Source organism: Dipodomys spectabilis, unplaced genomic scaffold (assembly GCF_019054845.1).
Source record: "Dipodomys spectabilis isolate Male_0828 unplaced genomic scaffold, ASM1905484v1 ptg000019l, whole genome shotgun sequence".
NCBI lineage: Eukaryota > Metazoa > Chordata > Mammalia > Rodentia > Heteromyidae > Dipodomys > Dipodomys spectabilis.
The window spans coordinates 2,490,032-2,503,730 of NW_024870696.1; the positions used below are offsets into that span (position 1 = coordinate 2,490,032).

Sequence of the window (13,699 nt, forward strand, 5' to 3'; positions counted from 1 at the left end):
AAATATGGTAGAAGGTTGAAGGCATTTCTGAAATGAAGAACAGAAAGCCCAGGCAACATGTAAAATATGTGGTTCATGTAAATAGTGAAATAACCAAGAGTGTCAAAAGTTAAGAAGTCAAAGTGCAAAGTATCAAAGATTTGCCCAACTTAGTACGATCTCTTCCTTTTTAAAAACTTCTTTTTCAAAATTTTGTACCTCCTTAGTTACATTTATCTTATTGCTTGCCTTTTATGATGTTTTCTCTTTTAAATGGAGCAATGGAAACAAGCCTCTTGCAATCTTCCTGTAGCATGTATTCTCAGCCCTTTTTCAGTGAGGGCTGAGCCATTTAATTAAGGGGAAATGGAGGGCTGAACCAGCATGGCCAAAGCCATGCTTTGCAATGTTGGGTAGAAAACAGAGCTTGCTTGAGCCAGCCAGGCAAGCACTTTACCTCTGAGCAACATCCTTAGTCCCTAGTTTACCTTTCAATATATAGGAGAACAAATGTCATGATTTATTTTTAGGGACACGTTTCAGAGAAATCAAGGACAAAGATATATAGAAACAGACAAATTTTATTTTCAGAAGACTTTTCAATACTTAAATAGTATAAAAATAATCAGGCATTTGTTTCAAGACTTCTATTTTACATAAGGTAATTTAAATACATATTTGTCTGAGGCATCGAAATATTCACACACAACCTGAGTACCAGGTTCAGTCAGCAGGATGGTCTTGTAACAATCAAGTTGTTTTGTTTTTCCAAGACCAACAGAAAACAAAAAACAAATATGTGACACCTAACACTCTTCTATACAACCTTTTCTAATGTTGACTAGTTCTTAACCTTATGTCTTCAAAACACAAAATCTTAAAGAAAAATTTTCCTGAGTTGTTTCTTTTCTAAAAACTTATTTGACATTATGCTTTCAATTATTTACATAAATTTTGTTGTTCATAATCAATGCTTGATTTGAAAATGTCAAATCCCATAGTATTTGTACAGAGTATTTTTTCAGTAGATCGTGTTTGAATGAGTTAATGAGTAATTAATAGGGCCTTCAAAAATATATAACAGGTCACTATTTAGGGCATGTTTAAGTTAATCAGACATTGTCCTCTGTGATTGATGTATAAATAAATATCAAGGAAATGAATTCTGACCTTAAATATCTCAATCTACCAAAGTTAGATTCCTTACATTTTATCCATCAGTCTTAATTTAATTTTTATAGGTTACAAAATTCAGAGAGGTAATCACAAAAAATATTGATTTTGACATGAACAAAAAAATCAATGATTGTAGGTTTAAATACAGTTTATATACAAAGATACTTAATTAAACATAAATAATAATCCTTAATAAATAATTATGTAGAATACAGTACCATAAAATGTCAGCTGACAATGAGATGTAGAAATCTATCATCAGTTATTATTTTCTGTTTTATTATTACCCAGAATGATTCACTGACTGATTTGGGTTCTTAAATAAAAAAGGAATTCATTAGAACAGAAATGTAACTTTCTTCCTGTTGGGAGTGCCTTAACAATTCTTCGCCTGTTTGTATGATCCTTGGGTACAAATAGTCAAAATTATAAATAAACTGTTTATGTCTTTCATTTAAAATAAGTGAATACTATTTTTTAAGAAAAGGTCTTATTTTTTTCTTTTATTCCTTTTAAGAGGAGTCCTGAGCTGAAGCTTTCCTGAAAATGGGTAAAAGTTCAAGTAAGAAATATAAATACAATGTAAAGATTGAAGATCTCTGACCTCAAAATCAGGAAACCAAAATGAAAAAAGCACATTAATCAAAACAAAGCTTCTTTTAAATCAAAGGAGCAGCAATGCAAGTGATTAGGATTGATTCAGATGCACATATTGAACTGGCTTATTAAGAGATTCCAGTGTGAAAGAGACTTAAACATTTTGAAGAAGCTTTCTATGAGGCCACTGCTACTTTTTGCCCTCTGATATGGACTGCTAAATCATATTGTATAGCAAATAAGCTGGGAAAATATGTATGTTCAATTTATTAACTTCATTACAAAACCAATTGAGTTCTAGGTCTGAACTCAAAGATAGGAAAGTCTTCTAAAGCTTATACCCAAATTTGAACTTCAATTTAGAATTCTGGTTACACATTATTTCTAACATAAAATCTTTTGATGTTATAGATTTTACTTGTTACTATTCATGTGCACAAATTGTGGAATCTCCTTATGGAAAATGTTTTCACTCTGAAATAAGACTTCAATGGCTTCACTACATTTATGCACTAGCATTTTGATTTTAAAAAGAAGTTGTAACAGTCACATTGAATAGATTTTCACTCTTGGTGAAAAAACAAAATCTCTCACACTGTATTTAAAGCAGCAATTATAGTATCTATACTATTTATAATAGTTCCTTTTATCAATGTGGGTACAAGCTTACTTACTTTAGTCTGGGAAATAAAATAAACTTTCAAATGTGTTACTACCCTATAAATTTAGAAATTCCATATTATTATTTCAAGGCTCCTTTAACAAAACCATGAAATTATAGTAGAGTATGATTTAAATATAGATTTAAAAAATGTACTTGTACCCTTAACTGTTTGCTTTTTTGATGACAGGTAAATGTCCCAAATTTCTTTCTCCTCCCACAACCCCTTAATTTCATCTAACATATCATGATAGGTAGGTTGTAAATAATGACAAATATTTTGTCATCATGTAACAGCATTTAAGTTTCCAAACATCTTTGCTTTTATCCTTATCAAACCATACTAAACATGGAAATTCAAGTAAAGAAAAACGTAACACAGGAATCTTGACATGTATCTTTCTTGCTCTGAAAAAAAAAACATCAGTGCTCCTTCCTGTGACAGATATTAAGGTAACATAAGGCACTGAGTATAAATATTATTAAATAATTAAGTTAAAAGTAGTTGTTCATATAAATAAATAAATATGATCAGTAGCCTTCTATAGTTCCGTGGAGCGTCCTTTGAATAGCACTGTGGGGTTGATGTCATCTAGTCTGGAGTGGGAAGCACTCGCATTGATGGTGGCTGTTTTGGCATGGGGTGGATTCTGAACATTAAATGAAGTAAAGGGACAGTCCTTGACGTTATTACAGATGAGGGACTGGATGGAGGCAGTGTTGATGATTTTAAAACCTACTTCTCCACCAAAAGTGCTCGGTTTCCAGTACTGAGGTGAGCAGATAGGATTACCCATAAGTCCTTTCAAGGAGAATGGTGCTCCAAGTTCTACCATGGTTTCCCCAAATATAGCCTCTGGACGAGGCTTTTCTACCAGCAGGGCAGGGTACAACTCCATAGCGTCAATGTCACCATACAGGGCTTCCAATTCGGCAGCCATTTCCTTCTCTCCTGCAGAGGTGAAGACAAGAGCAATGTAAGAATACAAGAGCAAGGTAAGAATTCACAGAGGGAGGAAAACATTCACTCCCTTCATTGACTTTTCTTTCCGTTTGTTGCTTCCATTTGACCCTTGATTCTGTGAGGAAGTTTAGAAAGTGCTTCTCACCTGTAAGTTCTTCAAATGATGCGTAGGGCTTCAGTGAAAAGCGTTTCCGGTACTCATTAAGAGACTGGTATTTCATCTGTCTGCTCTGATCAATGGAAGCCTTGGCGACCATCTGTACAGCAAGAGGAACATTCCTGCCACCGGCAACCTGTGGGGAATGAATGCAATTGTAAAACAGGGCTTTGGGGCGTATTTATTTCTTCTGCTTTACAAGCCTTCTTTAGCACAAGGTAGAGAAGGGGCTTAAAGGATTTCTTACAAAGACCCCTGTATACATTTCAGTAGGAGCTAAACTTAAGATGGAACACTAGAACTACTTTGTCTTTCCAAATGATAAAGATCAAACAGATAGTCAGGCTTGAAATATTTATTTCCACAATCTGGAAAACGCCTGAAAACTTTTCAAAATATCTATTTTTTTAAGGTACAGCTACAGATTGTTTACCAACTGGGCACTAACATGTCAGGCTTTTCAAAAATAATCTTTCAGGTTTCTTATTTCGAGAAAATGATTTACTAGTAAAATAAATGGTTATTCTTTTAGTATCTAAGAGAAATAATTTCTGGGACAGAAGAAATTCTCAAGTTACTGCCATTTCTTTTGACTTTTTAAGTACCAGTGCTTACCCGGCCAGCATTTTGCTTGGTGAAGGATTCAACAAACTGAGTAAGGCCATGCTCTATTAGTATGGAATTGTTGTAGAGAAACTGTTTAAAGTTGTACTCCTGGTCATCAATTTGAAAGGTGTCAGGCAGCAGAGGATGCCAGTGGTAGAGGGTGTTAAATTCAGCAGCAATACGGTTTTGGTACTGGAATTGTTGGTTGAAAAGCAGTTCTGGGTCAAACTTCAATTTGAAGTGATAGCCACTCAGGTGCTGTACATAATCTTCAATCACTATCTTAATTGTTTCTCCTATTGCACAAAAGAGAGATAAAACACCTTAGTGTTCCAATCACAAACTGGTAAGCAAGTGAAATGTAATTTGGTTACTTTATTATGCTCTCACTTTGATTTCCCACCCCCTTCAATATAAAAAAAAATAATTCAGTCTGCTTGTGCTCATGGACTCAAGTAAGAGGGCATGAGTTCCCATTCATAATGTGCTCTGATTGCAAATATAGTGAAAGCCACAGCTTGGTTATTAGCCTTCTTTGCAGAAGAGATGTTTTTGTTTTCCTTAGCTGTTTGTCTCTTCTTGCTCACCTATGAGAATTAGCCTGGTAGTCTGGAACAAGCGCTCATCATCCCACTCTGGATGCTCTTGTTTAAGCACATCACACACTCGGTTGTGTTCTCGAAGCCAGATGGTGGCATACATCATCAGACCAGGCACCAGACCGAAGATCTCCTGCCCCACAGCAAACTGCAGGTGCTCAGGGGTATGAGGTGGGTAGATCATCTCCACCTGAGTATCTTTGACTGTGGGGGGATACATCTCTCCATCTATTACCTAAAAAAAAAATGACAACAAACAATATTAATAATGAAGGGTTAAAAATTTATCATGGGTGATGTTAAAATATAGATGTACATGGTGAACCATGACTAATTCTTAATAGTCACAGGCAACCTACCTGGTATTTCATTTTTCCATCCTTGAAAAGGCGCAGCTTGTGCTGCCTGTCCAGAGTTTCACCATAAATATGATTCAAATCCACCTAGAAAAGGATGGAAAAATGTCCATTTGTTGCTGATGAACAATCTTACATAAAGGGTCTCATATAATCCACCAGTAAATTTTGATTTGTCTTTAAAACTTTTCATATTCAATAAAACAAATGGTTTTTTTGGGCCACTAAATACTAAATCTCCGCTTATTCATCAGAACTACAAGACTACAGAACTACAAGACTATATATGGCTATTTTGTAAAGTGTATTCTATCGGAAATGTAAATATATGACTACTTCATTATAGTCATATATGTCTAAAAAGTGGTTTTGAAAATGAAGGCTGGGATGTAGCTCACTAAGAGAGCCCTTGCCTAGCATGTGTAAGGCTCTCTCTGAGTTAAATCCCAAGCACCACAAAAAGAAGGATAATTATTCATATAAAATTAAGCAAAATATAATTATCAATTGAAGTCATGTTAGTGAGATCCAAAGGATAATAATACTGCAGGTATCTTCCTTTATACTGTTTATAACTCCTAGTCATGGCACAAAAATGTCTTAGAAGACATAGAATCTTGGAATGCCTAACTTTTAACTGAAAACACAAGGAAAATCACAAACAAAATACCTGTATCTCTGTGTGTTGTACCCATGTATGAGAATATATATGTATGTGTGCGTTTTACTAAAGCAGCAAGTTAAAAATCAAAAGCTTTATTAAGCTTTTTTGTAGAAATGCCATTAAAAATAAAGATGAATAATATGGTATGGCAAAAAATATTAGCATTTCATGATTCTATCTTACCCCATGGCCCAGTCCTTTGGTAAAAGCAGGTCCTCGTTTTTGATCTGTCTTGAAAAACTGATGGGTGAAGTGTTGGGCAAAGAATGCAAACATCATGTTAGTGCCTTGAGGATCAGGGATAAACTTTCTTCTCAGAAGAACTTTCTCCAGAAGCTCTTTTGAATCAGGGAGCTCCTTCTTTCCTGAAAAAAGTAATGAGAAAATAAGGTAAATGGAAGTCCAAAGATAATGCAGAGCACATTTGTATTAAGTAATTTTGCCCACGTTAGCAGTAATACACTTTAGGACTTTAATTCGGCCTATTAGTTTAGGACCCAGTTACTCTGATGTAACTGTTTATATAGATTAAGATCTTTAAAAAGGCTATGACTAGTATAGACAAAAACAAACAAACAAAAAAACTACATTGGTGTTAATAAATGGTACTTCAAACTCGAATTTTTCCAGGTTACAATCCAAGTCTTGCTGATTAACAAGTCTACTTATTCCTCTTGCTTACCTTTCACACCCATGGGAGTTGGGCAGTCATCAGCTACAGGAGGAAGGGCTCTGGTATAGTAGGAGAGGTTAGAGAAGGCTTCCCAGCTTTTGTAGCCATAATCCACATTGTAAGTTGGTGGACTGTCAATCAAATGTGATCTGGCTGAAAGTTTTAAGGAAAGAATTTGTTAGTACCCTAAGTATAACAAGTCAGTCTTAAAATAAAAACACTTTTATTATAAAATGCAGAATATGGCAAGGAGATTAATTCTAACAAAGATACTCTGATTTAAAATGACTACACTTAACCTGGCACTGGTGGCTCCTGCCTGTAATCCTAGCTACTCAGCAGGCTGAGATCTGAGGATCTTGGTTTGAATCCAGCAGGGACAGACAAACACAAGAGAATTTTATTTACAATTAGCCAGAACCAAGCAGGAAGCATGGTTCAAGTGGTAGAACACAAGGATATTATGTTCCCACAGTCTGTGTTTTTCTTAGTTCAGAATTATACAGATTTAAGATTTTGCTGAGTCAAATCCAAATTAAACATTTAATTAATGGGCACTATATTTTTGGAAGGATTCTGTGGCGCATGAACACTGAATAAGCAAGGGTCCACATTTTGTTCACAAAGAGCCTAGATCAGTGAAGGTTGGCTGCGTGAAGGATCTGGACAGATTTCTATGAGGCAGAGCTAACCAAAGGACATGGGACAAATGCCAATATTTTGGGCTTTTGAGATAGAAGGCAAACTACAAATGTCTATTCAAAGTCATTCTGAAGACTAGAAATATATGTTTTGATTAAGTTAAGTAATGTTTGGTATTAAAAAAGAAGCTGAAAAATCTTAGCGATTTGTACTTACATGTCAAAACGTATTTCATAATTGAATTTCTCAGGAAAGGAATGTTATTGATAATGTTCCAGACTCCCTTGAAATGGGTAAGTATGTAGTGCACAGTGTTTGGAGTAGGCTTTAGAAGTAATTTTATTCTTGTCAGAAATTCAGCTGTACAAAGAGAGGAAAAAGAGGGGAGACATTAACAGGGCTTCTTATTCGAGGCAAATGAATAAAATGGAAATTCTATGTAGCCTCCTTTCCAATGAGGAAACCCCCAGAATGACTTACGTGTTGTGCAGTTTTCACCGTAGAATCCCGTTCTTGTACAGTCGCAGGAATACTGGTCGAATCCTACACTCATACACTCGCCTCGGTTTTGACATGGGTTGGAACAGCAAGGATTTGCTACAATAACAGTAAGGACAGCCTGTGAATCACCTGACTCCTCATCCCGACTTCAACGTTTAATCATTTGACTGTCTATGGGTCAACCTTACAAGAACGGATTCGAGAAATTTGCAGACAGTCGTGGAGGAAGAACTTTTTTTTTTAACCTGCCTCCAAAAAAATGATGCTTATAATATAAAAATGTTAACCTCCTTTTCTAAATACAGGTAACAGAATATTCAACCTGACATTCACATTAATTCCCCTCCCCCCAACCCACCTCTTAGTTGTTCAAATCAGCATTTAAAAAAAAAAAGAATCTCAAGTAAGTAGCACTTTCGTAATTAAAACGGATGGGTCTAACCCAATAGTTAAAATTTAAGGCAAAAAGTAATCGTAACGAAATAGTTTACTTAAAATTTTTTTTTTCTTGTGCTAGGACAGGAATGAACTCCTTGGGGATTTAAAACCATGACACTCTGTACTAAAGGCATCACACACAGACATTTCCCACATACTGATCAGCCCTGTCTATCATCACCACGACCACCGGACAGCGACTGACAACGCTGGCTGCCTCTGCCCATGAGTGGCCAGTGGTCAGTGGTCCACGAGCCAGGAGTTACGTTTGGCAACTGGGGGCCAAACCTTCAAGGAGTGCAATCTCTGTAAGGCCGCCTCGGGGGAAGCAGCGGGGAGCGCTGGGGTGGACTGCCCGGCAGGTGAGCGCGCTCAGCCCGGAGGAGTGGAGCCCGGGGAGTCCGGGGCACCGCGGAGGGGAACTCACCTGCGCTGCAGAGCGCCAGAGCCGCGCTGAGCACCAGCACTCGAAGCAGCATCCTGGCAGGCGGCGGGCGAAGGGCGCTGGGGCGCAGGGCGGGGCGCAGGGCGGGCAGAGGCGGCGCGGGCGGCGGCGGGCTGCGCGCTGGAGAACCGGAGAAGGCGCAGCGGGAGTTCCTGGGCGTGCTCCTGACGTGAACTGCTCGGAGTTTGACAACTGAAGGCCCTGGGAAGAGAACCTTCCTTTTATGCGCAAAACCAAGCCTACGTGATGACATGCCTCTCTTCCCGCCTCTCTTACCCGCCCCCCCGCCCCCCCACACACGGGTTTTTCTTTTTCTTTTTTTCCTCCCCCCCCCCCCCCCACGGCTCGAAACACATTGCGTAAGCTGGAGTGGGGGCAGGAAGCTTTTTACTCACGCAGTTGAGCAAAGCAGAAAGCCCTGGAAGTTGCCCTCGGCTGCCCCAAGGTGGGTGCAAGGCGAATTGTTCCCAGGTCAGCTCTTCCAATCTCCCCACTTCCCCCCTCTCTTCCCGAAGCTCCTGAGTCCTCCCTCCTCCCTGCCCGTCCCCCCTTCCACAGGCCCCCAACCACCACCCCCCCCCCCCCCCGCGTCTAACTTTGAGCAATTCCTTTCTTTTCCTGTCTTAGTCCGAGATCTGAACTTGGCTTGGGCACTCCAAGGAGGGCAAAGGGGAAAAGGCACTGCGGGCTTCCCTGATAGATCCGATCTCCTTATCTCTCCAAATTCCCAATCTAGGAACCCTGAAATCCCAGGACACGGGAGCCCTCTTACTCTGCCTCCCTTCCCGGGTCCTCCTGATACCCAGAAAATCACAGGTCACGCAGAGGCAGCTTTTTTCTCGGCCATGTCAGTTTCACCAGCCCCCCCCCCCCCGCCCCCTACTCATGAAAAGAATTTGATGCTAAAGTTGGCTTTCACAGGTGTCCCTTCTGCCCACTTTCTCCAAGGTGATCAGCTGTAACAGTGAAGCCCACCATGGTAGCACCTCTAGCCTCCAAATTGCACATATTGGGGGCAGTTACTACCGTTTTAAATTTTTATTTGGTATCGTGGTTTGGTGAAAAGTTAATTGGATGGAGGGTTGATTTGGTTAGTTTTGACTTTCATCTTTTTGTCCCTGAAAGTATTTAATTAGTTAATTGGTTCTGATTTAATTTTTTAGTTATTGATTATGTGGCCCAAACTGTCCTGGCACTAATAACCCTCCTACTTCAACCTCCAGTGCTGAGATTACAGACATGCTAAATCATACTTCAGTTCTTTTTTCTTTTATTTACTTACTTTATTTAACATCCATGTTTCTTAAGTAGTGGTCAGAGAAGGCTGTATGAAATATTTTTTTTAAATAGCTGAAACAAAGAAGTAGAAAAAAACAAATTTGCTTAAGGTTAAGCCATAGCTTCTTAGCCTGAATTTGGGGTAGGGGAATGACATAAAATGTTACAAGCTAGCACTGGTGGCTCACATTTATAAGCCTAACTATTCAGAGACTGAACTCTGAGGATCCTGGTTCAAAGCCTGTGCAGACAGGAACATCCATGAGACTTATCTTATCTTCAATGAACTTCCCAAACATTATAAATGAAGCTGTGGCTCAAGTGGTAGAGTGCTAGTCTTGAGCAAAAAAAGCTCAGGGACAGCACCTAACCCCTGGGTTCAGGGACAGACAGACAGACAGACAATCAGACACACACACACACACACACACACACACAAAATGTTAACCATTTATGAAAACTAAATGGTGTCATAGAATTCACAGTCGTTGACTGCCTGAAATCCAGCCCTTGAAAGGCAAAGGCAGGAGGTCACTTGGGCTGAGAAGTCTGAAACCAGCTTATTTGTTCAAAACAAAACAAAAACAAAGAGAAAGAAAGGAAAAAAGAGAGAAAACAAAAACAAAGAAAAACATCTGGGTTCCTGTGTCTGTCTCTTGCTTGCAATCCTAGCAATTTAGGAGGGTGAGATCTGAGGATCAAGGTTCAAAACCATCCCTGCAGAAGCCTTTGAGTCTCTCTCTCTCCAATTAACCAGAAAAAATAAAGGCTGGTTTAAAAAAAAGAAAAGTAAAACAAAACACTTTCAACTCAAAGCTACACCAAATACATCAATTTATGGAAGTTTTACAGAAAAGGGAGACACACACGGAATTTTTTTTTTTTTTTTTTTTTTTTTTTTTTTTTTTTTTTTTACCATTTTGCTTAATCACACATCAACATGATTCCACATGAGACAAATGACTAAAATTCCATCTCACCTAGAAAGCCTTTTTTCTCCAGTCATATCAAATCATTCCATTTTTGTGTCAGACTTGCTAGTATAAAATTTCAACTGAGTACATAAAGGATAGTTCCTTTTGTTACATAATTTAAATTTTGTATTTCACTTGAAATGGCAATGTTCAACAAAAACTGAACTCACTACCTTATGTATGTAACTGTAATCCCTCTGTACATCATCTTGACAATAAAATAAATTTTAAAATGTAAATAAAAGGTATATTATAGATTTTAGCTTGGGTTAAACACCAAAAGTCTATGCTCTAGAATTGGAGAGTGGTTCAAGGGCATCCACCTAGCAAGCCAAGGTCCTGAGTTCATCTCTTCATAACACACAGACACAGACATACAAATATGACACAGTCACACACAGGCACACAGACACACACAAATAACATAAAAAAGAGAAAAGAAAGAAACCCACACCTAACAGAACTGATAAGTGTTCTAAAATTTTACATTGGAATCCTGAAGTAATTTATAAAGGCATCAGGTTCACCATCTTATGTTCTTATAGAATGCTAATTGTATGCCCACTCTCTACAGAAGTGTGGTTGTGTATAAAGAAATCATGGAATCAAAGATGAGAGAAAACATAGCGCAGATGGTTATCATATTTAGTTCATTTGGAATTAAAAAAAAATAATAAGCTCCAGGTCATAGTGGAAATGTAGTTACTTAAATCTATTTGGTTAAATTCCTTGATTTAATATATGAGTTCAATAACAGGATGGAATGAAACTCTTTGTTTCACATACTTATAAAAATAAAAAAAAAGCACTTGACACTTGTTTTTAAGAATTAGAGGTAGGTTTTTTTGTTTGTTTGTTTGATTGTTGGTTTTTCCCAATTCTGGGGCTTGACAGACTGGGTTTTTGTCGCTTAGATTTTATTGTTGAAGGCTATCACCCTACCACTTGATTCACAGTTCCATTTCAGCCTTTTGGTGGTTAATTTGGGATAAGAATGTCATGAATTTCCTGTCCCAGGATGGTTTCCCACCAACTCTCAGATCTTAGCTTCCTGATTAGCTGGAATTACAGGGGTGAGCTATCTTGAGTCTGACTTAAGTGAGAGGTGTTTTGAAAGGAAGTCCAAATAAGGTCTTAAAGAAAAATTATTATATAATTTATTTGCTATTTTGGACAAGTAAATCAAAAATGGTAAAATGAATAGGCACAATTTGAGATGCTGGTCATAAGAGAGCTATTTAATATCCCAAATTAAGTTGACTGTGATTTATATGGACAAGTACAATAATTAATGTTCACCATAATCAATACAGTTTGATTCTGTAAGAAAATAGATCTCAACTTTGTGTATATTTAGTGTTTCTGTGTATATTTTGTCAGATATATGTATATATACAATACATGTACCTATTGAACAAAATTTTATCAAAAAATGCTTGAAAAACTATGAATGAAGGGCTAGGAAGGTGGCTCAGTGGTAGAGCACTTGCCTTGCATGCCTGAGGCCCTGGGTTCGATTCATCAGCACCACATAAGCAAAAAGAAAAAAGCTGGAAGTGGTGCTGTGGCTCAAGTGGTAGAGCGCTAGCCTTGAGCTGAAGATCTGAGGGACAGCACCCAGGCCCAGAGTTCAGGCCCATGACCGCACCCAAAAACCAACCAACCAAACAAACAAAACAACTATGAAACAACTATGAATGAAGAAAAAATAAAGAAGATCACTTAACTTCTATTGAGTCTACTGCCCCATTTGCTCTTTGAGGTTGTAATTATTTTTTTCCAAGATCCAGAAAGAAATGTTAAGATTGATTTTTGTATCTAATGTTATATTGTTCTAGTGTTCACATGTATTTATTTTTAGATTTAATTTTCATGGATATACTAAAAAGGAATGCAATATTGATTAACTGAAACATTAAATCATAATAAATCAAAAAGCATACATTGATTACAAATAAAAGAATGTAGAAAGATATACCATGATAATACTAAACAAGGAGAAATAGAATAGTTCTATAGTGGTAGGCAGAGTGAGGAAGACTGAAAATTCAAGGCGAGCATTACACATGATGACAGAAAAATTCTTCCATATATTGGCAAACAACAAAGCATCAGTATGAGTAAGGTAAAACTGATAAAACAGCACAGAGGAACAAAGGATTCTTAGATATCCTATATTAGGATATAGGAAGTAGCTCAGTAGTAGAGCTCAGCATGCTCAAGACCCTGGGTTCCATTCCCAGTACATCATGAAAATAAAACAAAATAAACATGACAAGGTATTATGGTATTATGGCCCAAGTCTGTAGTTCCATCATTTGGGTGGATGATCCTGGATTAAAATTGATATCTTCTCTTAAAAAAAAAAAAGGAAGAAAGGAAACAAGAGAAGAAGGAAGGAAAGAAAGAAGGAAGGAAAAAGAAAAGGACAATTCCATAAAGTCATTAAGGACTTAGGTAAAATCTATCACTGTAAATCAAGTGGTTGTAATTGATCTCTATAAATACTTTTGTCCAACAAGTTTCATGAAGCATATACTAAGATAAATCATATTCTGGCCAAAAAACACATAGTAATGTATTTTAAATTAGAGATGATACAATGTACATTACATCTTAGATTGCAACAAGAATAAACTAAAAATGAATAATAGCTGGAAAAATACCAGTTATTTGATATCACAATGACACATTAAAAAATTCATGGGTCCAAGAGAAACCTCAAAAGCTATTAAAAACATTTTGAGTCAAGTGCCAAAAATTATAGCTACTCAGGAGGCTGGGATTTGAGGATTAGGGTTCAAGATCAGCTGAGGCCAATTAACCACTAAGAAATTAGAAGTAGAGTTGTATCTCAAATGGTAAAACACCAGCTTTGAGCAAAAAATCCTAAAAGAAAGTGCCTGGGGTCTACGTTCAAGTCCCATTACCGATATGAAAAATGGTTTTTGAGCTAAATGAAAATATACAAAAGATTATAACGCAGAGA

At 37.4% G+C, this 13,699-nt stretch overlaps 1 protein-coding gene across 1 annotated transcript; it reads right to left on the minus strand.

Annotated features, from left to right (window-relative positions):
* Positions 1–544: 544 nt before the first annotated feature.
* On the minus strand, positions 545–8,501 carry Ptgs2 (prostaglandin-endoperoxide synthase 2). The gene is made up of 10 exons (XM_042674410.1): positions 8,441–8,501; positions 7,555–7,671; positions 7,291–7,434; positions 6,442–6,585; positions 5,943–6,124; positions 5,099–5,182; positions 4,728–4,974; positions 4,150–4,436; positions 3,523–3,670; positions 545–3,365 (listed from the first exon to the last, which is right to left on the minus strand). Exons 1-10 carry the CDS (start codon positions 8,490–8,492, stop codon positions 2,956–2,958), a joined length of 1,815 nt encoding a protein of 604 aa, XP_042530344.1. The 5' UTR covers positions 8,493–8,501; the 3' UTR covers positions 545–2,955.
* Positions 8,502–13,699: the final 5,198 nt, after the last annotated feature.